Source organism: Homarus americanus, unplaced genomic scaffold (assembly GCF_018991925.1).
Source record: "Homarus americanus isolate GMGI-L3 unplaced genomic scaffold, GMGI_Hamer_2.0 scaffold32929, whole genome shotgun sequence".
Taxonomy (NCBI): Eukaryota; Metazoa; Arthropoda; class Malacostraca; order Decapoda; family Nephropidae; genus Homarus; species Homarus americanus.
This window is the reverse complement of record NW_024737097.1, coordinates 21,292,945-21,320,867: the sequence shown is the minus strand read 5'-3', so window position 1 is coordinate 21,320,867 and position 27,923 is coordinate 21,292,945. Positions and strand designations below refer to the sequence as shown.

Sequence of the window (27,923 nt, the reverse complement as noted above, 5' to 3'; positions counted from 1 at the left end):
GTCACCGTCCATCGAGGTGGTGAATGTAAAACATGTTTGTTAACCTATTTCATATACTGTACGTGGACATTCTGGGGCGACGATTCTTCAGGTGATCCGACGTCCAATTTTAACCCTCAAATTATTCAATAATGTTCCTGAGTAATAATCTCTAATTTTATTTCAAGATATACTAAAATTTTAGGTACATGATTTACTCTTACAATTCTAATAAAAAATTACTTTAGCATTTATCAACTAATTTCTGTTACTATTTCACAAAATTGTACCCTACCTCGAAAAAATTAAAGCGGAAATAAAGCGAGCCTGGTAGTTGACAGATAACATTTGTTGGTTAAATGTTTCTAGAAATCTCAAACTCCTTCATTTGTGTGATTGTTATACCGCGGGATTTTAAAACATCTGAACCACCACAACAACACACTCCCGAGGCAGCCACTGATTCCAATATTATCATCTGAATAATGTCTGGTGAGGTTGGAATAGAAGATTTATTACTCGCTCATCATGGTTTGGGTGATATAATCAGATCTTTTTACCCAGATGAAGTGGAAGGTGATGCTGGTGAAGCCATTGATGTCATTAGCACAGCAACACAGGACAACCTGAGCACATTTAATTCAAGTCAGGTAATGTATGTATTACATTTCTTAGACAAACTAGGATTTTTAGTATTAGTTTACTTGTTGCCACTAAACGAGTCTTGGGAATTTTAAATTGCAACCAGTAGTTTTGACAATTCTTCAATGGCATTTCTGGCGTGGCTAATATGGAGGACTTCACAGCAGACGAGTTATTCGTTTTGGTTAATATTTAAACCTTTGGTTGTACACAGGTATCCAATTTTCAATATTACAGACAAAGATTAAAAAATAGCGGTAATCATTGACAACTGACCACAGTTGATTTTTCATAGAAAACGATTATAAAAACACCATTATTTCACTGTGTTCTACAGCGGACATTGTCATGGTTATTTGTAAATTAAATGTAACCTAACCAAAGTTGATATGAAAAACAAGCAGCAGAAGCATTGTTACAACACATCACCCGTGATTTTTTTTCACAAAATGTTTGATTTCTGGTTTATTTTGATGTGTTTTGTTCAGACCTGACCTTCGTTGCCATGGGAAAAGCGCACTTTTAATAAGAAAATGCAAGTCATCCTTGATCAAAAACGGCTATTTTCCATCAAAAACGAAGGTGATATCTGAACAATATACATCCAAATACTGTACATCAGAAACCAAACATCTACACCCCTAACTTTCATTAAATTAACCAATTTTAACCTAACCTCACCTAACCCCAGCGGGGAAGAAAACAAGTTATTTTTTACTTACGTTAATGTGCTGCATTGGAATGTATTTTTTTTTTTATGGGAATTAGCCCACCTGGGCACAGGTCAAACGGGCCACAACGGGGCCTGGGGGGCGAGAAAAAAAGAACAGAAAGAAATTGAAAATAGAGAAGAAAAGGGTTATCCTGTGTTAATCTACACCACGAAGATGCCGGAAAACCAGTTTTTTAAAGTGAGACAGATTGTATAAGTATGGAAACACAGAAGAAGGCAGAGCATTCCACAGTTTGGCTGTGTGAGGAAAGAAGGAGGTACTATAACGGGTTATTCTCGTGTGACCGACACCCACAGAGAAATGGTGGGCACCGCGGGCAAGACGTGTGTTACGAGCCCACGGCCTTGCCTGCAGTACACAGGATGTCAAATCCACCGAAAATTGCCCGTTAAAGTACCTGTAAAAGAGAGAGTGAAGCAACACTGCGGCGAAGAGAAAGGGAAGAGAGATTTTCGACTAAAGGAAGAGAGTTAATAAGTTCATACATTTGGGCAACAACCTGGAGGAAGTGGTGCAGTCTCTCCTGCTTCAGGTACTATCTATTGAAAAGGTACCTTCACATCTCGCCAGGTATGTTCAAGGGAGCAGAGGCAGGTAGTGTGACATGCCTCATGGCTCCAGACAGCTCGCAGTGGGGCAAGAAATGGCGGGTTGTGGAATGTATATATGAGGTAGAAATTGCCTAAAAGTAAGTGCTTTTATGCGATTTGAAGATGTGCGAAACCAAATGATAACCGCTTCACCCTCCGGTAAGTTAAACAGAACGAACTTATTATGGCATGGTGTAATTATACGTTTTTTGTGGACGTTAGAACAGCCGTCCGTACCGAACGGTTCTTAAGCATTCACTGAGCTTTGGTGTTGATCAAGCCTGGGCCGCAGAGTGTTTTGAATTAAGTCAATGTGATTGGCTGTTTACATCCTTGGATGAGACATCACCGCCGCATTACCACCGAGAAGACAAAGTAGTGCGCGCCTAGTCGCCTAATTACAGTATCTACCAAACTAAACATATTTTACAAGAAATGATTATCATATCAAAACTCACTGATGAAAATAAAGTTATAAGATAAACAGCAAAACAAATATCTCGTCTGCGGGTCAGTCTGCAATATTGAACTTTTTGTGTGTGTGTGTGTGTGTGTTTTGGTGTTTTACTAAAATCTGCCTTTTTGGGGGGTAAATTAGCAGTTTCTGTTGTAAATGAAAATTTTCAGTTTTTGCAAAAAATGCTAATTTGCACAAGAAATGAAGGTCATATTTGAGTAAAACATACAAAAAACTATTCTCATATCAAAACTTGAGGACAGGCAATATTTATATTCTTACTGTAATTGTATTAGTAACTTGATGAAAAATTTAATTCCAGTTCTTGCTATGAGTAATGTTTTTTCATTCTCTTCAAAACTGACAGTTCCCCTTTTACCCCTGTTCAGTACTTATTTGTGAGAGCCAGACAGTCAAGCAGGAGTACTTTACACTAATAATCATCATGATTATTTAGCACAGGCGTCCCCGTGTTACGGAAGCTCGGGTTATGGATTTTCGCTCTTACGGAATTTGTAAATTATGACCAATAATTTCGCGATACGGCCCGTAAATCTGCCCTTCCGGAAATTGGAGGTAAATTTTTACAATTTAAAAAAAAAATCACCATAAAATGATATATTATTTTAAAAATGATAATTTGTTTGGTGTGGATTTCTTGGTGTTTGCTACCGCCAAGCGTGGCATCGCCACGGGGAGTCGCTCCATTGTTTACATCCAGTGTAAGTACAGTACAGTGCATTACCCTTATTCAAGATGACTGGAAAGAGGCCATCAAGTGAAAGTGACCTCAGTAGTGCAAAAAGAAGCTGCAAAGGCATTACATTGGATATTAAACTTGATGTTTTAAGGTTTGATGCTGGAGAAAAACTTAGCTAGATTTCAAAAACAGTAAGTCTTGCTACTTCAACAGTGGGAACAATCCGGGATAATAAGGACAAAATTAGGTCAAGTGCTCATGCTGCTACTCAATTAACTGCTCGAACCTTGTATTTTCATCGAAGTGATGTGATGTTGAATATGGAACGACTCCTGAGTGTCTGGATTGAAGATCAGACTAAATGCAATGTGCCACTAAACACTATGGTTATTCAACAGAAAGCCATCAGTTTATATAATGATTTGCAGGAAGAGGAAGGTGCATCTTCTGAGGTTGAACCTTTTCTGGCTAGTAAAGGCTGGTTTGAAAGGTTTAAGAAGCGCCTTAATTTACACATCAAAATGAGCGGTGAAGCTGCTAGTGCTCATACAGATTCTGCTAAGAAGTATCCTGCTGAGCTGAAGAAAATTATTGATGAAGGAGGTTACACACCAGAACAAGTGTACAATGTTGATGAAACTGGGCTTTTCTGGAAGCGCATGCCTGCTACAACTTTTATTTCCACTGAAGAAAAATCAGCACCAGGCTTTAAAGCATCCAAAGATCGTCTAACACTTCTTGTGGGAGGAAATGCTTCGGGTGACATGAAATTAAAGCCCCTACTTGTGTATCACTCAGAAAATCCAAGGGCTCTCAAGGGCTATGCCAAGTCTAATCTACCTGTGATTTGGCGTTCCAATAAGAAGGCTTCGATGAATATGACCCTTTTCCAAGACTGGTTCACTAACTTTTTTGCCCTGCTGTAGAAAGATACAATGCCAGGCGTAACATATCTAATAAAACATTGCTCCTCTTGGACAATGCACCAAGCCACCCAGTAAATTTAAATGATCTTTCTGATAATGTGAGAGTGGAGTACATCCCCAAGAACACAACTTCCTTGCTGCAGCCAATGGATCAAGGTGTGATAGCTAACTTTAAGGCATATTATCTTAGGAAAACTTTTTTGCAGCTCATAAAATCAATTGATGGGGAGGATAAACCTACAATTAGGGACTTCTGGAAAAATTTCAACATCTTGGATGCTGTGGATAATATAGCCTAGTCATGGGATGAAGTGAAAACCTCGGCTATGAATGGTTCATGGAAAAACATATGGCCAGTGTGTCCATGAATTTCAAGGTTTCTCACAAGCTGAAAGTTTACAACAAGTTTAACAAGACATTGTGACTCTTGCAAACAATGTAGGTTTTGAAGAAGTCATAGAAAATGACAAGTGATCGCGGGCACCTTCGTGCCCAGTGAAAGTTTGAACGCTCATGCTTGGCTAGCGTACAGCAAATGAGGGTGCACTAAGTCTGTAGACTTGCATGGTTAATTAGGGTGCGCCAAGTCCGTAGACTTGCATCGTTTTCAATCGTAAATAAAATTTTTAATTAATGCCTTCCTAAAGAAACCATCGACATGGGACCAGGTTTGCTCCACTCTACGAATTTTTTGCGATTTTTCCACCAAATTTGATGAAAAAAGATTGTGCCGTTTCGGCTGCCCAGAACAGACAGACAGACATACGGCTAATCCTATAGGATATTAGATGTGGTTGAGTTGCTAGAGTCCCATAGAGAAGATTTGACTAATGAAGATCTAATGATGTTGGAACAAGAGCAAGCTGCAGGACAAGAAGAAGATGTAGAATCTCCACCTACCCCACTTCAGTTGACAACAAAGGATATGTCTAAAGGGTTTGCACTAATACAGGAAGGTCTGCAAATCTTTGCTGATAACGACCCCAACCGTGAAAGGAACATCAAGGTTGCAAGAGCAGTTAACAATGCTCTCAGTTCCTACACTGCGCCGTAAACGTCAAACAACATTGGATGAGCTATTCACCCTCAGGGAAAAGCCGAAAGCAGATGATGATTTACAGGGCAGGGCAGAAGAGAGTAGTGCCCCTCCCTCTCCCTCCCAATAACTCCCTTTGCACCACCTATCCTCACGCAGCAGTCAACATCTTTTGTGGCGAGTACAGTACAATATTTTTATTTAATCCAACAGTATTTCTCTTCATATTACATGTATATCATAAATTATTTAATGTACTGTATTGTATGTGTTTATAAATGTTTATTTTCATTCATAAAAGTGCTTGAATTACGTTTTTGGAGCCGAAAAAAATTCCGTAGGAACGCATCTCCAGTTTTATAATGGAAGTCAGTGGGAAAATAGGTTTCACATTACGGAATTTCGTGATAGTCAATTTTCCAGGGACAGAACCCTTCTGTAATGCGGAGGATGCCTGTATGTACAGTATACTGTACATGGTTTCCTTCAGCCAATAGCTCATGAAAAATTAGATGTATACACAATCAAAAAGTATCTTTATAATTTTGTGTGTGACAATATGACACAGCGGATGAAGGATTTTGACAGCTCTACTGAGGCAACAGGAGTTACAGTGTTCATTTTTAAATTCATTGGACCCATTTTCAAGATACTTTTTGATTGTGTGTACCCTTGTGAAATGTAATTTTTTCATGAGTCCCTGTAATATTTTTTTAAGAGCATTTTGCTCATTTTAACTGGACTTCTCTTGGCTGTTATTCTAACTAGTTTATATACCCTGTACAGTATTATATAATTTTTTTTTTCATGTTACAGGCAGTGAATAGCTTTTTGGAGGATGTGTCTGCCTTGGCTAAAGCTCGGCAGAAACTTACCACTATAGTTGAGAAGATCAACATAGCTACAATGAATGAAAATTCATCCTCACTTACACATCCAGAAGTATTAGGTATGATTGGGTTGGTAATGTAGTAAGACTTTTTTGTGTTTTCTCCTTATTATAACCTTATATTCTTTCTTTTTTACAAAATCATGATAACTTATGTTTAATAACTAAGAGAATAGTTAAGATTGTAATGGGTAGAGGATATTAGTCACTGCCTGCACTTTGTCCCACTGTATTGAAGGGTAGCTGGAACCAAGAAAAACCCAAAGTTATTATTTTTTCTATTTTCATAATTTTTCCTTAAGTAATACTGAAAATGTGCTTAAATAATGCAGTTATTGCATTTCATTACTCTCTAACTCTTATAATGTTAGTAAGCCTAAAAATTTACCAAAACAGCTTCACTCAAACCCTTTCAAGTCCCCAACTACAACCTTAATACCTCTTTCCATTCTAAGGGAGGTGTATGCGCCTACTGCAACACACACCTATAGCTTGACTCACGGATCTTGAATCTTCTCTTTATGATGTCATCTGGCTCAAAATATCTCTACCAACTATGACTATTTTTCTTTGTTTCCTATACTGTTCTCCCAACTCTACCAGCTATTTGGAACTCTTTAACTATCTCACTTCTTGCCATGAATCGTTGCTATCTACACACCCCAACACCGAGATCCTCTACCTAGGGGATTTCAATGTACATCATAGAGAATGACTTGGCTCTACAAGGGATGACCCTGGTGGAGTTGAGGCACTCTCTTTTTCCTTACTTAATGATCTGGAATAAATAATTTAGCACCCTACATGTGTTCCAGATCAACACGATCAACTTACTAACTTTCTTGACCTTTGTTTTGCCTCTAACCCTTCATACTATTCATACTAAATTTCTGCCCCATTAGGGTCTTTTGGTCACACTCTTATTTCTATTAAATCAAACTGGTCATGACCCCCCCCCCCCTCCTCTAAATGCCAACAATGGTACAATCAGAGGGCAAACTGACAATCCTTGCGAGAATTCTTCTCCTACTTTCCCTGAGAGGAATGTTGCTTTTTCCACTCAAGACACCTCAGTATGTGCTGACAGCATTTCTGGGGTTATACTGGGTGGTATGAGTGCATTTATCCCATCTTCTACCAAAACTTTCACTTTACAATCATGGTTTGATCACTCTTGTTCTCTTGTGTGTAGGGAGAGAGATAGGGCATATCAAGTTATGAAACTATCTCCTCTTGTTACCCACTCCAATTTCATTACTTCCAGGAATCGTTGTAAGCTATTCTTTGTAGGGCCAAGTGAATTTTATAAAAAGAAAGACTGCTAACCTGACTGACTCTTTTTCTAGTAAATCCTTCTGGTCCTTAACCAAAAACATCTGAAATAACTTCTGCTCTCCCTCTTTTCCGATCTGATAACTATAGCCAACTGTACCTCTGATAAAGCCAATCTCTTAGGCACTTTATTCTCCTCTAACTCCACCTTAGATGATTCCAACTCTACCCCTCCTACTTTTGCTCCTCCTACTGAATCTATGCACTTTCCTATAATCTCCACCCGTAGGGTTGCTGGTGTATTATTCAATTTGGATGTGAGTAAGGTGCATGGACCATATGGAATACTCCCTCATGTTCTGAGGGAGTGTGCTGAAATTCTGGCCCCTGTGCTTGCTCACCTCTTTCGCCTTTGCCTTAAAACCCAAACTTTTCCTTCTTTATGGAAGCATGCCTGGGTTCAGCCCATCCCGAAGAAGGGTGACCATTCTAATCCCTCTAACTATCGCTCCATTGCCCTAACTTCACCCCTTGAACCCTTTTCTCTTTTGTCGGATCACCAATATGCCTTTTGCCAGGCTAGATCTACTGGTAATCTGCTCTCCTACTGCACCCATCTTTGGTCATCCTCTCTTAGGGATTATGGGGAAACTTTTGTCATGGCCCTAGACATCTCCAAAGCATTTGACAGGGTATGGCACAAGTCTTTTCTTTCTAAATTTCCCTCTTATGGTTTCTCTCCCCCACTTTGTTCTCGAATCTCTAGCTTCCTTGAGAATGATCCATGGGAGTTGTTTCCGAGGGATCGATGTCTCGCTCTTTCTCTACCAATAGTGGTATTCCACAGGGTTCTGTTCTTTCACCTACTCTCTTCATTCTTTTTATCAAAGATTTATTTCACAAAAAAACTACTACTAATTCTGTCCTTTCTTACGCTGATGATTCTACTGTTCACTCTTTCTTTCCCCTTAACTCTCAAACTAGATCTGTTTCTAGAGCTGATGTTGTTTCATCTATCAATGCAGATCTGTGCAGCTAAATTTTGAAATCGATATGCTAGATCTCACCATTTCCTCTCATTTGTCATGGAAGCCACACATCCACAACATTGCTAAAGCTGCCTCCTGAAAGCTGGGAATGCTGTACAGATGTCATAGCTACTTCACTCCTGAGCAGTTGCTTCAAGTTTATAAAGGATTCATTCGTCCTAACTTGGAATACTGCTCTCATATTTGGGGTGGTTCTTGTTTTGTCCAGCTGTTAGATAGGGTGCAATCAAAGGCATTTCGTCTTATTAACTCTTCTGCTTTAATTGATAATTTCTCTTCGCCGCAATTTTGCTTCATTCTCTCTTTTACAGGTACTTTAATGGGCAATTTCAGTGGATTTGGCATCCTGTGTACCGGCAGCAAGGCTGTGGGCTCGTAACACTCATCTTGCCCGCAGTGCTCACTGTTTCTGGGTGGATGTTGGGCACACTAGAATAACTCGTTATAGTGCATCCTTCTTTCCTCACACAACCAAACTGTGGAATGCTCTGCCTTCTTCTGTGTTTCCAGACTGATACAATCTGTCTCACTTCAAAAAGCTGGTTTTCCGGCATCTTCATGGTGTAAATTAACTAAGCCTTAGGCCCCGGGTGACATTCCAGAACGTCCGACCGGGGTGCCCCGTCACTGTTAAAATGCCCAGGAAAGCTTCCTGAACATAATCACCTACTTTTGTTTGTTTCATTTTCATTGTTTGTCCATTTTATCATGTATCAAAGTAATATTGCTAATAGTAGTGTAGTTGTATTGTAGTGTAGTATTACTGGAAAATAATGCTATGATTATGTTATAAATGTATTTATTTGTGTAATTATTATTATTTTATGCATTACTTGCTATACCAAACACAAAGACAGCCAGAGAGCTGGTGACAGACTGCTGTGTGTCGCCAAGCACTTTTTATGAAAAAAATATATACAAAAAAACAAAAACATTCTAAGTGAATTATTTATAGGAAATAAGTATTATGATCAGTAAATATATGCATTATTGGCCATATCGTACACAAAGGCATGCGGAAAAATGACCCCTAAGTAGTGACAGCGAGCGCTTGACGTAAAAAACTTTTCCTCTATTTGTCTCGTCACTGAGGCGCCACGGAAGTTTCTAGAGGGACAATGTATAGTTTTTCTTGCATCTTTTTTATTGTTTTTTATTTATAAACGCTAAAAATTATTTTTGGAAAAGTTGATTTTTCTCGTTTTACCCTGTGTGGAGGGTACGGCTGGCGCCACCCTAGCCCGGGGTATAGGGGTTAATAGTCTCTCTCTCTCTCTCTTTTTTTTTTCTCCCAGGTCCTGATGTGGGTCAATGACCTGTGCCCGGGTGGGCTATTCCCCGTAAAAAAAAATATATATATATAAAAAATCTACAATCACCACGTACTGTACCGTAATATTCAAATTCAATGGAGAAAAGTACAGGAGTGTTCCGATTTATGAAAAGAATACGTTCGAGAAGAACCTTTTGTAAATATATTTTTGTTCAATCCAGAATGCGAAGCTTAGCTTTTAACCTAGGTACAGTAGAAGTCCAAAAATCCGGACTGCTTGGGGATTGGGTCGGTCCGGATTTTTTTATTTTCCGGATTCTCAGGCAGTACTTTTAAAATTCAAATTTAAGGAGGAATAAAGAAGAGATGAACAGGTACAGCAATATCTAACTGTCTAATACCATGACGAGTCTTGAAATTCCTGAGCCATCCATCACTAAATGAGCACTCTGATTCACTGTTCATTTGCTACTTAAAAGACTTTGCTTTGGCATAAGCATCACCCCAGAAATTGCCATACCTTCTGATCGTTTTAACAAAAACCATTCGTGCAACACTTTATCAAGATTTTCTAATTTTGTCCAATGTAAACTTTTTCTATCAGCAATTTTATTGTACCGCTCAGAAGAAGTTGTGAATTCTAGAATTTTATTCTTTGCCTTTTTTATATCATAAATTGTAGACTTTCCAATGTCGTATGTTTCCATTAGAACAGAATTGCTCACACCACATTATAGTTTCTTAATTATTTCAAGTTTGTCACTCAATTTCAACATGTTCTTCTTTCCCTTCACACAACGAAGTTTATCTACTTTAGGAGCCATTATTATGGGCTTGTACTCTGTAAATGGAAAGAGAAGGACTCAGAATTACATACGTTGTCACAGTTTGATTGCTCGTTTTAAAGTGGCGACCGCGTGGTCGCTTGTTGTCGCTGTGCAGCTGTGGCACTCACGCATGCGCAAATACACACAAAAGCCCGCTATATTTAAAAAGTTTGAGAGTTTTCGAAAAGTTCGGATTCTCAGGTGGTTCGGTTTCTGGCATCCGGATTTTTGGACTTTTACTGTATGTTAATGCCTAGCAATTTATAAATATATTTTTCATAAGTCAAAGACATTTTTCTCATTGACTACCATTATATAAAGGGATGTATGTTGCTACAAAAAAGGAATATCCCCCAAACATAAAACTACAGTACAGTATGCCCCCCAAGTTTGCAGATTTTTACTTTGCTGTTCTCGGTTATTTGCAAATGACACTCTGGATGTACCCAAGAATGTCTGTGGGTAGTTTTAAAGTTGCAGGCATTTTCACAGCTGGGACAGGGAGCCATTCATTTTAGAGACAGTAATTTCCTTTACCTGTATTGTAACACACACACACACACACAAAACGCATATAATTATATAAAAATTGGAAAATCTTCTCACAAATAATCAGATTTTTTTTATTAAAAATGTAACAGTCTTTATTACTTTATTACGAAAGCACGGACTTGAGGGTAGACTCATGTTTTTAATAAAAAAAAATTCTGATTACAGTGAGTTCTGCTATAACGTGTTTTGATAACGCAAATTTGCTCTAACGCGATTTATGAAGAGGAACGATATTTGTATAACGCGAACGCTTGTTTGCTGTAACGCGATTTTTGCTTACTATTTCTCCAATTTTGTGGTATTAACTGTGAATATGGTAAAGAAGAATATCTCCAAGAAGCGTTCTGGTGATCAAATTCCCGGTGATGATTGCAAAAGAAAGGATATAACACTTGAAGAGAAGCTCGATGTTATCAACCTCAAAATCACCCTTCTCCCCCATCAAGTTATATTCATATTTTTTCAAGGTAAAGTGTTACATTTACTGTATGATTTCATTATTAGATATGAATGTAACATTTATTTAGACTGTGCTATCCTTTGTGTTAGGCTAACTACTAATTTTTTTTCGATTTCGAGTAGTAATCTGCACCTAACCCTATTTTCTCCATAAGCCTGTTATTTCTATTACGCTATTTTCTATAACACGATATTTTACAAGAACACAACTATCGCGTTATAGCAGAACTGACTGTATTTACACACACACCAAGTGTCTCCTTCCAAGGAATCTGGTATGGTTGAGAAAGTTTATGCACTTTTAAATTTATTGGATATTTTAGATCCCCATTTACAAATGTTGGACCATAGAGACATGGGTTGTCAGCCTTCTAGACTTTCTGAATATGTGAGAGTTGCTCAATCTTGACTCGGGAAGTAAGATTTCAGGATCACAACCTCATTTGTCTTGGTGGATTTTTCAACTAAGCCTCATTTTATAAACCATTCTGACTTGGATTCAATCTTACATACTGCTAGTGTATGACCAGATAAGCTTCCACCCACACCTTTTATTAATATTGCAGGACTATACTGTATGTACTGATTAGTAAACTCTTCTCAATGCTTCAAAACTTTATTTTGTTTCACAAGTTCATGTGGGATGTACAGCATATGAAAATAATGTTTCTGTGCTTATGCGGATAAGTTACGGTCATTAATAGTTATGTTATAGCCAATCAGAAATAAAATACTATGCATTATACTGTATTCCTTAACAATCAGCTCTCATTATATTTTTTCTCACAAAGTGTTTTTTTTTTTATGAAATGTGGTCGACAAATTATAATTCCATAAACTTCTTATTTATTACTCATTTAAAGTAACTTCATTTGTTTTATGTGTATTTCAGGTAGAAAAGTAACTTGGTGTCAGGAAGCAGAGCATCATATGCGCACCATCATAGAGAACAAGGATTTGCTTATATACCACTTGCAACAGCCTCTAGTTGCCAACTTCCTTACCATGCATTATCATTACCACAAGTGAGTCAGTAGGTTCAGTAATCCCACACCAACTGTGACAATTGCATTCTAGAATATTCCCATGGTTGGCAAGGGCTGGGTCTAATGGAAAACAAGGGGTTCATGGAAGTTTTCCCTGAGACACATATATAAAGTCCTATACATGTATCCCTTGTTTAACGATGGAGAGGCGTTCCTGAAAACCTAACATTAAGCGAAATAATTGATACGAGGATACCGTATATCTCGGCCTACAAGGCGACGGGGTGTATAAGACGGCCCCCAAAATTTCCATTTAAAAAGTAGCTTTTGAGCCCTATTCGCTGTATAAGACCGGTACCCCAAATGTGACACTTACCATTGGGAGCTTACTGACCCAGTAGTCCTTTACCAACCATCCCATTGACCAGTGCTGTTTACACATCCTTGGTTTTTTAAAATAAAGCCAATTCACTTCAAGTAATGGCATCAAACGTTACCGGTTGATGTAGTGTAAACACTAGTGACTCACTTAAAAGTTTGTTATTTAACTTGAACTAATGTCGGTGTCGAATACAATTGTTTCATTTACTTAAAATGGATTTACCGATTTATTTGTTTATTTATATCATACTGTAATATATTAAACACACTGGAAGTATTTTCTTTAATTTATAAGCTTGCTTCAGCGAGCTACAGTATTCTAATTCAATAGTGTTTCATTAGGATTTGAGTGAAAAAGATTACTGTACATACTTACTACATACATTTATTACACAAATATATATATATATATATATATATATATATATATATATATATATATTCACAATATTTTATAATTGCAGTCATGTACTGAATATTCTATGTAAAAAATATAAATTTTAAATGAATTATTTCTAGTGTGGTCGACTTCCTACACAAAGACGGGCTATAAATAGCCGTCTTATCTCCCCTCTGTTCTGAGAGAGAAGGTCTTGGTAAATAACTTTTGTTTGTTTATTTTCATTGTTTGTCAAATTTATCATGTTGTATCAAAGTAATATTACTAAAAGTTTTAGGCAGCTACCAAACAGGGAGATTCTACTGCCTGGGAAGATATTGGAAGCATAATGTACAGTATTGTCTAATGGTAGACCCTACTTCCATATGGCATCACGAAAATTGTGACCAAGTCTTAGGTTGCTGATTTATCTTACTGCCTCATTTACACACAATTACTGAGTTTCAATTGTTTCTCTTCCTTTGACAACACAACATACATACAATATAATGTTTCACCTTTGATCTTTTTTCCATTTATTTATGGTTGGTTATTTAAAATAATGCCAATTCACTTCAAGTATTGGCATCAAATTTTACCCGCTGTTGTACACTAGTGACTCACTTAAGCGTCAGTTATTTAACTGGAACTAATGTTGGTGTGAGTAAAATATTTCCATTTACTTGAAATAGATTTGCCGATTTATTTGTTTATTTATTTAGCTATAATATATTGTAATACATTAAACACACTGCAAGTATTTTCTTTAATTATATACTTGTTTCGCGAAAAAGGGAGGCTACCATTATACCTGGTAGGTGAAGTTGACCAGACATTTATGATCATTAAGGACCAAACTCCGAATCCATGACGTGACTTCTGTTAATCATTCTCATCCTAAATTTACCACTGTCGGTAGTTTCAAGAATTAACGCAGTCATTTACTGAATATTCTTTGTAAAAAAATTAATTTTAAATTAATTATTTATAGGAGATAAGTATTATGATCAGTAAATATACAGATATGCATTACTGACCACCTCCGAACACAAGGACGGCTAAAAATAGCCACAGGCGGTCACTGTCAAGGTCGCTTTCCCTTTCTCGTCACTGGCAAATGGGGGGGGGGGGTGATGATAGCAGCTGTGTTTATTACCGGGGTATATTGTTCTTTTACGGTATGTTAGACTGGTTTATAATACATTTTTATTATTTTAATATACCGGTAATCTTCATTTTAATCCAGCTTCCCAAATGTAAGTTTCAGTATAAAATAATTAGTGGTAGGACCTTGTGAGTGGTTTACCATGTTTCCATCACCACTCTTGACACGCTAAACCGCAAAATTTAAGAGGTAAGAATTTTATCTCTGGTGCTTAAGACGACCCCCTAACTTTGGGCTGATTTTTTTTTGTTCAAATTCCGTCTTGTAGGCCGAGATATACGGTAATGAGGAATAATATATGTGGAGATGGCATGTAATTCTGCAGCCAACCCAGTGGCACTCAGTGTGGGTGAGGCTGAGCTGTGAGCTATATTATTGTTCAACTTGTAGTTCTGGCTAGACATACTTTTTTTTATACATTCACACACCATTGTTCAAACAGATTGTGCCCAAAAAATTTTCATGAGGTCAAAAACATAAAGGAAATAAATATTTTTTTGTGCCAGCTGTGAACTATGTTATGGTTATTTTTGTTCAATCCAGAATGCGACGTCTAGCTTTGTACCTGCATATGTATAAGCCTTGCATTAACGAGCCAGGCCAACATACAGGCAATTAAAACATCTAATAATGACTAAAATACGTAACATTAGGAGGACACGTCGCTACCTGGCATTTCTTTGCAATTCTCAAAACTCCCTCCCGCACCAGCCAGCACACGCATCACTGCTGTCATCTTTTTTGCCTGGTGACTCAGCAGTAAACACACACATAGAAGGCTCCACTATCTTGTGTTGTGAGTGCTGGAATAATAAGTGCCACAAGGAATTTGCCTTTGGAAATTCTACATCTTATCACGGTTAGCAAATTGAGAGGCTTTAGGTTTGGTGATGTCACTCAGATTTTGTGTTTGGGGGAGTTCTTATACAGTTTGGCCAGTCATGGCAACCGCGGCTCGTCTTCTACATGGGAAGACAGTCGAAGTCTAGTGACTAATGATGCTCTGTTTTCAAGTCACCTTGTGAATGACGTTTGTTTTTAGCCCTTCTCGGCTCGTCTTCACTGTATTTTTAATTAATTTTTTTTTAATTTTAGCTCCAACTATTACTGTGCAAGTGTTATGATGAGTTACCATGGTGAATGTGGCCATTCTACCATCCCCCCCCCCTCCCCCCATCCATGTTCGTTCACGAAAAGTTTTGGGCTCCCGTCCTATGGGATGTGATTTTCCCCCCTCCCTGGGTTTTATGATTACTCTTGGCATTCGGACTGGAATTAAGTTTTTTCTTCATAACTCTTTTTTATTCATGTCCTCAGTAGCTATTTCAGCCCCTCCCCGGATGACCTTTGCAAGGCTGCTAGTCTTAGTGATCCTTCTGGATGCTGACCTGCCGGTCTTAATAGCAATCTAGAATTATGTTGGGATGAACTTTGTATCATCAGCCATAGGTTATATGAGAACCACTCAGATGGTGGGATTTCTCAGCCCAATACATCTCATTAGAGTATTGGTGAGCAATGTTGGCCAACGGAGCACTAAGGTAGCGGCTCAGCACTGTCAACCCTGCCGGGTGACTTGATGCTAGCTCAGGCATCATCACTCAAGAATGATTAGTTGAAGTGGTGATGTCTGTGTGACCTGGTTGGCAACAAATAGAGAACTGGGTGGTCCCTGGAAATAACCTAAGGATATAAACGCACTGAACTCTGTCAGGGCCGCCAATAGGGTATGATCACACTGACTTCTATCATGGCCGAACGGATGACCTGACCTTGATGATGGTTATGATCGCTCTGAACTGAATCTTAGCTTGATCAATGAGTAGAGTTCAGTGAGCTGAGGGGCAATTGAGATTAGAGGAGGGAGAGGTGTATGATATAGTCATTTAAGAATGTCTCACTGGTGACTCATAAGAACAATAGGAGATATTAAAATGAATTTATATTAAATTGAGATAGTGAGATATCACCATAATCAGTCATATTGATTATGTTTGGAAGAAAATGTAATCTCCCTTGTATTATTATGATAATGATGGTAAAATGCGACTGCAGTCTCTCCTCGACTTACGACGGGGTTCCGTCCCGACGACCAGGTCATAAGTTGATTTGGTTGTAAGTCGAAAAGGCGAAAATAATACATAGAAATTCTAAAATGGGTGTTTCTTTTTCTTCTCAGCACCACGAGAACTCTCACTTTTATGCTTGCCAGCCATTTTAAAGGGAATTACAAATGAAAATTTTGTCAGCACACAGCGCGATCACTAACGTCAGGATTCGAAAATACGTAATGTGAAAAATATTTTATACCGCCATGGCCGTCGTATGTCCGGGTTGTCGTAAGTCGAATATGTCGTAAGTCGAGGAGAGACTGTATATGTTAGTATCTTGAGTGACTCATAGTGTTCCTCCTAGTTTAGATGAGTGATGTGCAACGGGATGATGAAGGACAGTTGTTTGGGCTGCTAGACGATGGAGGGGACCCCGGGACAGTCACTGGGGAGTTAGTGTTGAGTGAGGAGCTACAAGGTATTTGATGGCTCAGCTCATACATTGCATACAAGGAAGTCTCCGTCACTAGAGGATGTGAATTCGGTAGTACAGGGGTAGTAGGTTCACCTATGACCCAAGGGGACATACTACATATAATTATCAAGGATATAGGGCAACTTGGCTATCCAAGTTAGATCTTCATTTGGCTTGCATAAATCATAGCAGCTGTGTCTCAGACAACCTGTTCTTACCATTGGATTGTGCAGTTTATTATGACATAATTTTTAGAATTAATCAAGCTGCAGGAGATAAGAAGGAATTTTTGAAGAGCCAAATTAAAAATAGAGGGAATAAGGCCTTAAAGAGTAAATTTGTAAATGTAATACTGTACACTGTAAAGATCCCAAGTTGGCAGAAAGTTTAGGCTTATGGGTGATAGGTAAGAGACTTAATCCCCAGTTAGACCAACCTGCTTCTGCTAAGAAAAGTAGGTTTTTGGACATCCAGGATAATGAGGCAGTAGGAAGGTTGCAAGAACCTCTACCTAGTCAGCTCAAGTTTAGTGGATTCCAGGATCAGGATGAGGAAGTTGTCACTCACCATTGTTTTCAGTCAATGGAGCAGGGAGAGCCTGTTGAGAGTGACTTCATCCTGTCCCCATTTTGGCAAACTCTTTTGCCTGGCGCAAAAGTGTTGGTTACTACGGGTGGAACCAGGCTGCTGTCGACTTCCACGCAGCTGATTGAGAACATTGAGTGTAAGGATGATCCAAACAGGCTTTGGGTAACATTGGTAAGATCTAAGTCTTTATTTTCAACCACTTCTGAGTCTGTGGATTCCTTATTCAAGGTATTTTATGAAAATGTTTCTAAACTTCCTGATTTCCCAGCACTTAAATAGAAACAGGAAGGCAAGACATTTGTGGGTCCTCATTCCTTGTTTTTAGAAGGTGATACAACAATTTCTTGGCCTGAAATTTGCCCAAAAATGATCTCTGAAATAGATGAAATCTGGGCTAACATATTGAAAAACTTAATATTCACTCCCTCAGATAGAAATGCTCACAAGTTTAGTTTTTGAAGTTCCAATGCAATGACAAAAGGAGTTCCTAATATGACCTTTCCCAGTACAGTAGGACATCGATGTAACACGAGATACGTTCCAAGAGAGTTCGCTTTAAACCAAATTCGCATTAAATCAAAGTGTTGTTTCAATGGAATAATTTAGTTTGGTACTTGAGAGAAACACAAAATACTAAAAAGACTGAGAGTCTACCCAGATGCACCTCAGCCCATCTCCTAGAATGAACAAAACATGCTGGAGACTGAAACATCCAAGATGCATGGCCTCGAGTTCGTCTTGCGGCAGCGGCATGAGGAGGAATGGAGGCTCACGCAATGCAGGTCAAGATTTCTCACTGATGCAGAATCAATGTATGCAGTGGTGGAGTTGGAGTTGGTGGCTGTACTGTGGGGCGTCTTGAAGTGTGGCACCTACCTCACTGGGCTACCACATTTTGACGTGGTTGTGGCTCATCGTCCCCTGGTGCCTATTCCCAACAGGAAGCTCCTCAGCGAGATCGAGAATCCGAGGCTGCAGCGTATGCATGAGAAGATCTGTATGTACAGGGTAAGTTTTATTGCATTCCTGATGCTCTCTCTCGTGCTCTAATCCAGGATCCATCCAGTGAGGACGACGTCCTGGGGTTGGAAGATGAGGACCCTCTACACGCTGCCGTAGTGTCTGCTCTTAGTGCAGTCTGCTAGGAGGGCACCCAACTGGCGCCGTTACAAGACCAGACGCTAGTTATGGTGTGCGCTGTTGCCACCCGGGACGCAGAGTACACCGCCCTGTGTGATGTCATCATGAGAGGATTCCCAGAGCACCGTCAGGATTTGGAACATGCTTTACGACCTTACTGGGGCGTTCGCAACATGCTCGCTGTGGACGACGGCCTCACGACTCTTGATTCCTTGCAGCCTTCGACGTGAGACACTGGAGAGGCTGCATGACGGGCACCAGGGAGTGGATAGGACGAAGAGAGGTGCTCGGCAGACTGTATACTGGCAGTTTCATCCTGTTCCCTGTGCCGACCACTCTTGCCTAGCCATCAGAATGAACCATTATGGCAAGATGACGATCCCCAAGTCGTGAGTTTTAATCAGTGTCTGCAGATTACTTCCACGTGGCCAACAGTACTTCCTCGTCTACATCGACTGCCTGTCTGGGTGGTCGTACATATCTTCCTGCCCTAGAACAACATCTGCAGCTCATTTGGTATGTGTCTTGCGTTCTGTATTTGCAGATACTGGCATGCCTGTTGCCATGAAGACAGATGGAGGTCCTCAGTTCACCTCGTAGACTCTCCGCCATTTCCTGGCTCAGTGGGGGTAGATCACCATATCACATCCCCATACAACCCACGCGCCAATGGGCATGCAGAGGCGGCTGTTAAGGTCGCGAAGAAATTAGTCTGCACCATTACAAGGAATGGCAGACTGGACGAGGATGACTTTGCACATGGGCTACTGGAATTGAGGAATACCCCGTGTGCTGACAGGAGGTCACCTGCTCAGGTCTTGTTTGGACATCCGCTATGATCATCTGTTCCTGCACATCATCGAGCATTCACGGTGGAGTGGCAACGTGGGGCAAATGAATGTGACAGTGAAGCTGTACATCTGCCTCGACAGGCCAAGGAGCAACACAGTGCCTCAGCTCGACCACTCCCCAAACTGCAGCGCGGGTCATATGTGGATGTGCAGGACCACACGTCAGGATGGTGGGAACGGTTGGGTGTCATTGTCGGCATCGGATCCAGGTGAGACTATCTGGTGAAGATGGGCAGGGGCCGCACCCTGTGGAGGAATCGCAGGTTTCTCCGCCCTCATCGTCCCATGATGCCAGTGGGTGTCGCTGGTTCCAGACAGCCACCTGCAGAGGCTGAGCGTCCATCATCTGGTGCTGGCCAACACTGCGCTACTGTGACAGTGCGTCCTGACAGTCCCGTGTTACCTGCGTCACCACCCAACCCATGCCGCTCTGGACGACAACGACGGGAACCACTGCGCCTGACGATTCGTTGGGACTTAAGACGTACAGTGACGAGGGATCTTCAGACGGCAGAGATTCATACGTCACCCTTGACGTCCTGGAGGGAGGTGTGTGATGTCTGCTAGGTGTACGTGCGTGTGTGTGTATCAGTATTGTTCTAGTACGAGTGCTGCCCTCTTGTGGTCTGCATGCGAACGAGTTCTGAATGAGATAGTCTCATGCGTCACTGTACTATAGTGAATGAGACAGTTTCCATTCCTTATATGTATTGTAGTAGTTGACTTGTTTGTTAAATAATATACAGTAGTCATTCTGAATCCTGCCGTCACCTGTCCAAGTTCCTCAACAAAGCAATTCTTCATGTACGTGTTTACTTACCCCACCATGAGCGAAGAGAAACCAATAATGGCCACTCTGTGTATCTCATTTCAGCGACTTGTTTCAACATGATCGCACCTGCTCTCGCTCATGTAATCAACATTATTGTTATTTATCGTTGCTTAACCTTGTTATCAATGTGATATTTGCCGTTATTGGTGAGAGGAAAACTCAAGTGTCCTGCTGAGTCTCCCACCTCTGGGAAAGCCAAGGAAGACATAAATTTGTAGATATTTCTCATGGGCAATGTTGTCTAGGCCGTATCACTCCACAACAATAACAATGATCCGCAAGGTACGCAAAAATTTTTTCACATCAAATCATTTTTTCAGAGACGTGTTGTTATTTGTACATGTCGTTACTGAAGTGGTCCAGTACTCAGGGTCTTTACTGTAGTTACTACTGTATATTCAGAACTTTATCATTTTCCAGGTCCTCCCACATCCTTTAATACTTTACATGTACATTTACAGTTTGTATAATCAACGCCTAACAGTTTTGAGTGGATTGATTTTCAATTTGTCATAGTTGCATACATAATGACCATAATGGAGATTGTTTTTGCTTTTTATGCTCCATAACGGATGAAAATAATAATGCTTCACTACATGCATACTAATTTACATAAGCAGGGGTATAAAGGGTTGTTTGTGCATTTCAATGTATTTTCTTCTTTAAATTTACATACTTTACAATTGTTCTTTATGCCCACAGGGACCTGATTACTTTAGTGGGAGAGCTTGTTGACATACTAAGCAATGTTGATTCACACATACGCCTAGTTGAAGATCATGCTCAAAACTCAGTCCTCAAGAGATCGGTAAGTAAACATTGAATGTTTCATGTACTTTTGATTTATTAAAATTTTGAAGTAAACAAATTAAAATCTTTTGATTAATTTGTTTGTACAGGTATACAGTGGTCTCTCGGTTAACTAACACTTCGGTTAACGAATTACCTTCCATAAGAATCTTCAATTCGGTTAAACGAAAAAAAAATTGATTAACGAAATCCTTACGAAAATCACATTTTGTTTTGTACATCAGCTGATAAGCTGAGGAGGTACTCAGCCAATTCAGTACTCTCTTCTATGTTTACATTCGTTTCTAATGGAGTAAATATCAAGAAAATTGTTCTCTTTAAAATTTGTGCATTTTGTTATACAGTACAGGTTGACAATCCCTTATCCGAAATCCACCTGGGCATAGATCATTGACCCACATCCGGGCCTGGGGAGGCGAAAATATAATAAAAATTATACTAATAATAATAATAATAATTCATAGGTCTAGGTCGTGTTTCTCATTTTTTATCTTTTTTTCATTCATGTATTTCTTTATTATTATTATTATTATTATTTTATTATTACAGTACTCCTGTATTATTGTTATTTTTATTATATTTTATTATTATTATTGTTATTATTAATGTTATCATATTATTTTATTTTGGTGTATTTTTATTAACATTTTTATTTACTAAGAATAATTTTTATTATTATTATAATTATTATTACTATTACATTTTCGCCCCCCAGGCCCTGATGTGGGTCAGTGATCTATGCTCGGGTGGGCTAATCCCTGTTAAAAAAAAAAAAAAAAAATTGCCCCACAAAAAAAACTTTTGGTTTTCAGAGCTTTTCGGTTTTCGGAATTTCGGAAAAAGGGTTGTCAACCTGTATTAAAATTATTGGTCATTCTAAAATTTAGCAATCCAAGGTCTGTCTACATAAAGTTTTTCAACTATTATTTTTGGCTCGATATATATAACTTATTCATTTATTGAAACTCATTTACATGCACACACTGTCCTAAGGGCAAAGCTGAACTGTACATGTAATCAAAATAATGTACAAAATGATTACTAAAATTTTTGTCTAGTGCAAATTATGGCATGTTTACATTCAAATTAATCACTATCTTATAAGAATTCCAGCCATGTAAATTATATTCTCCCCGGTCACTTCTATGAAATTTTATAAGCAAAAAACAAAAACTCAATCTAAAGTACAAATAAATACTTCACTAGACCTCGGTGCTAACTGTCAAACATGTCACTGTCACCCCTCCCTCCCATCCCCCCCCCCCAGCAAAGGTTTCGTGGTTATACAGTAGGCTTTAAGTTTTTATCTAACATAATATCACAGACTAAAGTTGGAAGAATATAATTTGCATTACTGGAAGCCTTGCAAGACAGCGAATAATTTAAATATAAACGTCATATATTTTGCACAAAAGATAAACATTTTTGCTCTAATAAAATTATTAAATTAGATCTAAAATTTTTATGTCTAATGCAAATTATAGCTTGTTTATATTCAAATTAATCACTATCTTATAGGAATTTCAGCAATGTTAATTATTCTCCCAGGTCATATCACTGGCATTTTAAAATGAGAGAAGCTTAGTAGGACTGTTAAATAAACACACAGGAGACCTTCGGCTCAAACTGTCAAACATATCACCTTGTGGGGTACGGGATGTTTGGGTTCACACTCAGGATGGGATGGGAAAAGGAACTCACAATGTGCTCTCTGTATACATGTTGTATTGGATGTACAATGCAGCCTGGTGCTGGGAAGGCAGCATGGTTACAAGCGTGATGTAGAGAGAGCTGGTTGGTGAGGATGCTCAGAGGAGGACAGCTTGTGGGTCGCCATGCTCGCCGGCGGGAGCGAGGGCCGCCAGGCAGCGGCGAAGGAGGAGGTGTTGCTTGCTGCGGCTGTAGCTAGAAGAAGAGAGAGGTCACCACGAGGTCAGGTCTTAAATAGCGGGGGTAGGCGTGGCTTAGTAGTTGACCTCCGTGATGTATGGCGGCGCTGGTTGATCCAGACCACGAGGCATACACTGGGGAATTCGCGGGGTCGGCTACTTAGCGACAAACAGCGTTTGTAGGGGAGAAGTCCACTACAACCTCACCTCCCGCTCGCTCCCTCCCTCCCTCGCTGGATGGCTGGCTCGCTGGCTCTCTCCCTCCCAGCCAGGGTGTTAATGTTTTATTCTGTAAGAACTTAATTAGTTAAACCCCTTAAATTTTAATTCTGGGAGAAAAGTATATTTTGGTCGAAAAATTACTAAGGTGTAAGACTTACATTTACGACAGTTTTGGCCCAAAATTAGATTTTGTTAAAAATCACATTATAGGTACTCCTGAGCATGGTGATTTTGAATATGAGGTCCACGATTTGACTGCGGAGTAATTAGTGGTTGTAATTACGCTTGGATAATTTAATGAAATTTTTCATTGCTAATTTATTGCCAAATTAAGTGCAATTTTGATGTTAATGTGTTATTCTGTAAATACTTAATTAGTTAAAACCCTTAAATTTTAATTCTGATAGAAAAGTATTTTTTGGTCGAGAAATTACTACTGTGTAAGACTTGCATTTTCGACAGTTTGGGCCTAAAATCAGATTTTTTCGAAAATCACATTATAGGTACTCCTGAGCATGGTAATTTCGAATATGAGGTCCACGGTTCAACTGCGGGGTAATTAGTGGTTTCATATTCATTATGGAGATTGTTTTTGCTTTTTATGCTTTATAACTCATAACATCAGGTAGATATGTGTAATTTTCTTATTTTTCTATTTAGTTACATACACTGAATCTTACATACAGAAAGTGATAGAAAAATATTGGTAATTATCATAAGATATAAAGTACAATACCATATATTTAATTTGTAATTTCGGGTAAATTCAGGTATCACCCACGTTATGGATACTCAGGTTGCGGAAATTCGCCCATACGGAATACAGCACATATATTCAACCTTACGGAAATGAGGCTTTTTTTTTTTTTTTTAATTTCTCCACGAAAATTGCAATATTGTACTGTACTGTATAGAACAACAAAATATTCACAGAAATTATAATTTATTTTGTGTGAATTTCTTGGTGTTTGCTACCACCAAGCATGAATACTGTTAAAAGGCACAGTGACAGGCATAGGTAATATATCCAGCAAAGTATTTTTCCTCTTAGACAATGCACCAAGTCACTCAGTGAACTTAAATTATCTTTCTGATCATGTGAGAGTGGAGTATATCCCACGAACACAACTGCCTTGCTCCATCCAGTGGATCAAGGTGTAATTTCAAACTTCCAAGGCGTGTTATCTAAGAAGAACTTTTAAAGAATTCATAAAAGCAATTGGTGGGGAGGATAAACCTGCAGTTTGTGACTTGTGGAAAGATTTCAACATTGTGGATGCTGTGGAGAACAAAGTCGAGTCGTGGAATGAAGTTAAGTCATCATCAATGAATGGTGTTTGGGAAAACATGGTCAGAGTGTATCCACGACTTTTGAGATTTTCCACAAGCAGAAAGTATACATCAAGTTCAACAAGACATTGTGACTCTTGCAAATGATGTAGGCTTTGCTGAAGTCATAGAAGATAATGTGGTTGAGTTGCTACAGTCCCATTGAGAAGATCTGTCGAATGAGGATCTGATGCTGTTCGAACACGAGTGAGCTGCTGGAGAAGAGGAGGGTATAGAAGCTCCACCCTCCCTATTTCAGGTGACTGCAAAAGAAATGGCTAAAGCGTTTGCACTTATATGGGAAGGTTTGCAAATCTTTGCTGCTAATGATCCCAATTGTGAGCATAACCTCAGAGTTGCAATAGTAATTCATAATGGCTTAAGCTGCTACAGTGAGCTGTACAAAGACAAGATATGCTGTAAACATCAAACAACTTTGGATAAATTTTTTGCTCCCAGAGCACAGCCTGAAGCAGATGATGATGATGATGATGATTTACAGTGCAGGGCAGAAGACAGTAGTGCCCCTACCTCTCCCTCCCAATATCTCCCATTGCACAATTTGGTTGCATATACACACAATTCTACATACAGAAAGTGCAAAAATAAATACTTGTCATAAGGTATAAAATTTTATGTATCTACGGACTTCCACCGGGAAGCTGTGTGGCGAGCGTGTTTGTGGAAGTCAGAGGGTCCGTTGCATAGCACTGTTGCTAAGCAAGCACTGGGGCATCTGCGACATAGTTTGAACACTAACTTGTATCATTTCTGCTCTCAACGCTTTCATTAATACTATTTATGTGATTTTGTTATTGATGTATATATGCCTACAATTTTAAGTTTTAATGTTACAGTGTATGTTTAAAGCTAGTGATCTGAATAGAGTCTTTACAGCCAGGTACAGTGGGTTTACTGTATGCTCTAAATTCCTGGAAAAAACCCTATCTGGCGACTACCAGATCTCAAGCATGTCGGATAAATGGTCCCATACCTTTATAGTACAATAATTGTAGAAACATTATGTGCACTATGTGCGTTCAATGATTACCTATGGATGGGTCACTTCCGGTCTATGGATAATTTGGCTTATCGATAGCCTGCAGGAATGGAACCCATCCATAACCTAGGGAGTGTCTATATCAGGGGTGTCAAACTCATTTGCCAAGGCGGGCCAGATTTAATATGAGTACACAGTATGCGGGCCAAGGAACATAATTATGAGCACTTCGCAATCACCTCTTAGGTGAGTAGTACGACAAAATAAGAAAGGTGGACTTAGTCTGCGCTCATGCGAAACCCTTAAAAACAAACAAATCAAGTGTTTACTTACCTAGATCAATCTTATTATTTTCTACTGCTGCTTCCTGATAATTGACACCTCTTGGTATGGACCAGTGCATCAAAGTTTGGCACTAACGACTGAGCTGTAGCAACCTTCAGTATTGAATTAAGGTGCGCATCATTAAGTTGAGACCGAAGCCGAGACGTGTTCAAGTTCATCACAGAAAAGAGTTGTTCACAGACATATATACTTCCGAACATTGACATAATCTTTGAGGCAAAACATTTAATCCTGGGATAATTTGGTCCAAAATATTGATAAAATGTGCCAACATCAACACTTGAAAACTTGTTCCTCAACACAGAATCACACTGGAGCTCAATTAATTCTAACTGAAGATGTTCTGGTACCTCATTAACACCAACAGAGAATGGGTCCCAAAAAATGAAAAAATCCTTCTCAAGTCTTTGAAAGTCAGCAAATCTTTCTTGGAACTCATTCATTAATTTGGAAATCTTGATGCAGTACTTTTTTGTGTTGATATCAGCATGAAACTCAGGTGTGCCTTGCAGGGACTTCAAGGTCGGAAAGTGAGAAAGATTACTCTCTGATAGTTGCCGTTCAAAAAGCTGAAGTTTCATCTCAAAGGCACGAATGCAGTCATAAAACTCTGTCACCAATTTATTGCGTCCTTGCATCTTTGTATTCACGTAATTTAAGTGTTCTTTAATATCCACCATGAAAGTTAGATCTTGAACCCATTCATTATCTTTCAGTTCATGCAAATCCCTTCCTTTCTGTTCCATAAACATCTGTATTTCACTGCGCAATTCATAAAATCGCTTCAGTACGACTCCCCGACTTAACCAGCGAACATCAGTGTGATATGGCAGTCAGTGTGTGTTCTCATTTTCCTCCAATAAGCAGTTGAACTGTCTGTGGTTCAGACCTCGTGCTTGTATAAGCTTCACTGTCTTTATAACAACATCCATGACGTTATCCATCTTTAATGTTTTACTACACAACACTTCTTTATGTATAATACAATGCACATTATAAATTTGATGGTTCGGGTTCAGAGCTATTAGTTTTTCCTTTAATTTTGTTGCCAATTAACTGTTAAAACCATCTCTAGTCTTATTGTTCTTTCATTGGTGATGTTGATTGAGTATTTTGTTCTAGGAAACAACAGACTATTTTATTCAGCTGAGGGATACACTCACTATTTAGTTTTAGCTCCTCAAGGTAAGGTTGGAGCAGCAAATGGGCCGCGGGCCGCATGCATGAGTGTGTCGGGCCGCATGTTTGACACCCCTGGTATATACAGCTACTCCTCGACTTACGACCGCCTCAGTCGTACCAAAATTTGTCAAATTACGTATTTTCGAGTCCTAACGTTAGTGATTGCTCTGTGTACTGACAAAATTTTAATTTGTAATTCACTTTAAAATGGCTGGCAAGCTTAAAAGTGAGAGTTTTGTGGTGCTGAGAAGAAAAAGAGACACCCAATTTAGATTTTCTATGTATTATTTAAGCATTTTCGACCTACGACCTGGATTTGGGTCCCTAACCCCGTCGTAAGTCGAGGAGCAGCTGTACCATACTCCAGCCATAAAATTGGATTTCAGGATCAACCCTTCATTTTTTTAATTTTCCCTTTACTGTCACATGAAAAATCTGATCCATTGTTTGTTGATGGCTATTGTAATTTATTTGTTTGTTTAAGAAAATTGTGTCCTTTATATAGCATATTTGATAAACAATTTGAATTATTTATAAATGTTATGAATTTCTATTTTCAGGACAGTTGTATAAGTAGTCTGACTCACACTGTAACAGACTTACGTAACACACTTGGTGATATATCAGCCCTGCAGTCGCTCATTACAGGAATGCTAAATGTTCAAGAATAGCAGTTACTAGAAAGCTTCTACTTCAGCAGGTAACTGAAGTGTGAAATCATTTGTAAAATTAGTTCTTATTGTATTTCCTGATCTTTGAGAAAACAAAGATTTTATGTGAAAGAAAATGAAGCTCATTCATCTAAGTTGTTTTTTCATTACAGTATTAGGTCTCTTGATCCCACATTGTGTTGTCTGATGATTTTGTAAAAATAGATAGATTTAAAAATTTCAAGTTAGATATATTAAAACTA

General features: G+C 38.9%; 1 protein-coding gene across 1 annotated transcript; it reads left to right on the top strand.

The window, feature by feature from the left end:
* On the top strand, positions 1-27,815 carry LOC121873320. The gene is made up of 6 exons (XM_042376833.1): positions 1-19; positions 544-629; positions 5,881-6,013; positions 12,278-12,410; positions 20,936-21,041; positions 27,571-27,815. Exons 3-6 carry the CDS (start codon positions 5,971-5,973, stop codon positions 27,679-27,681), a joined length of 393 nt encoding a protein of 130 aa, XP_042232767.1. The 5' UTR covers positions 1-19; positions 544-629; positions 5,881-5,970; the 3' UTR covers positions 27,682-27,815.
* The last annotated feature ends 108 nt before the right edge of the window (positions 27,816-27,923 follow it).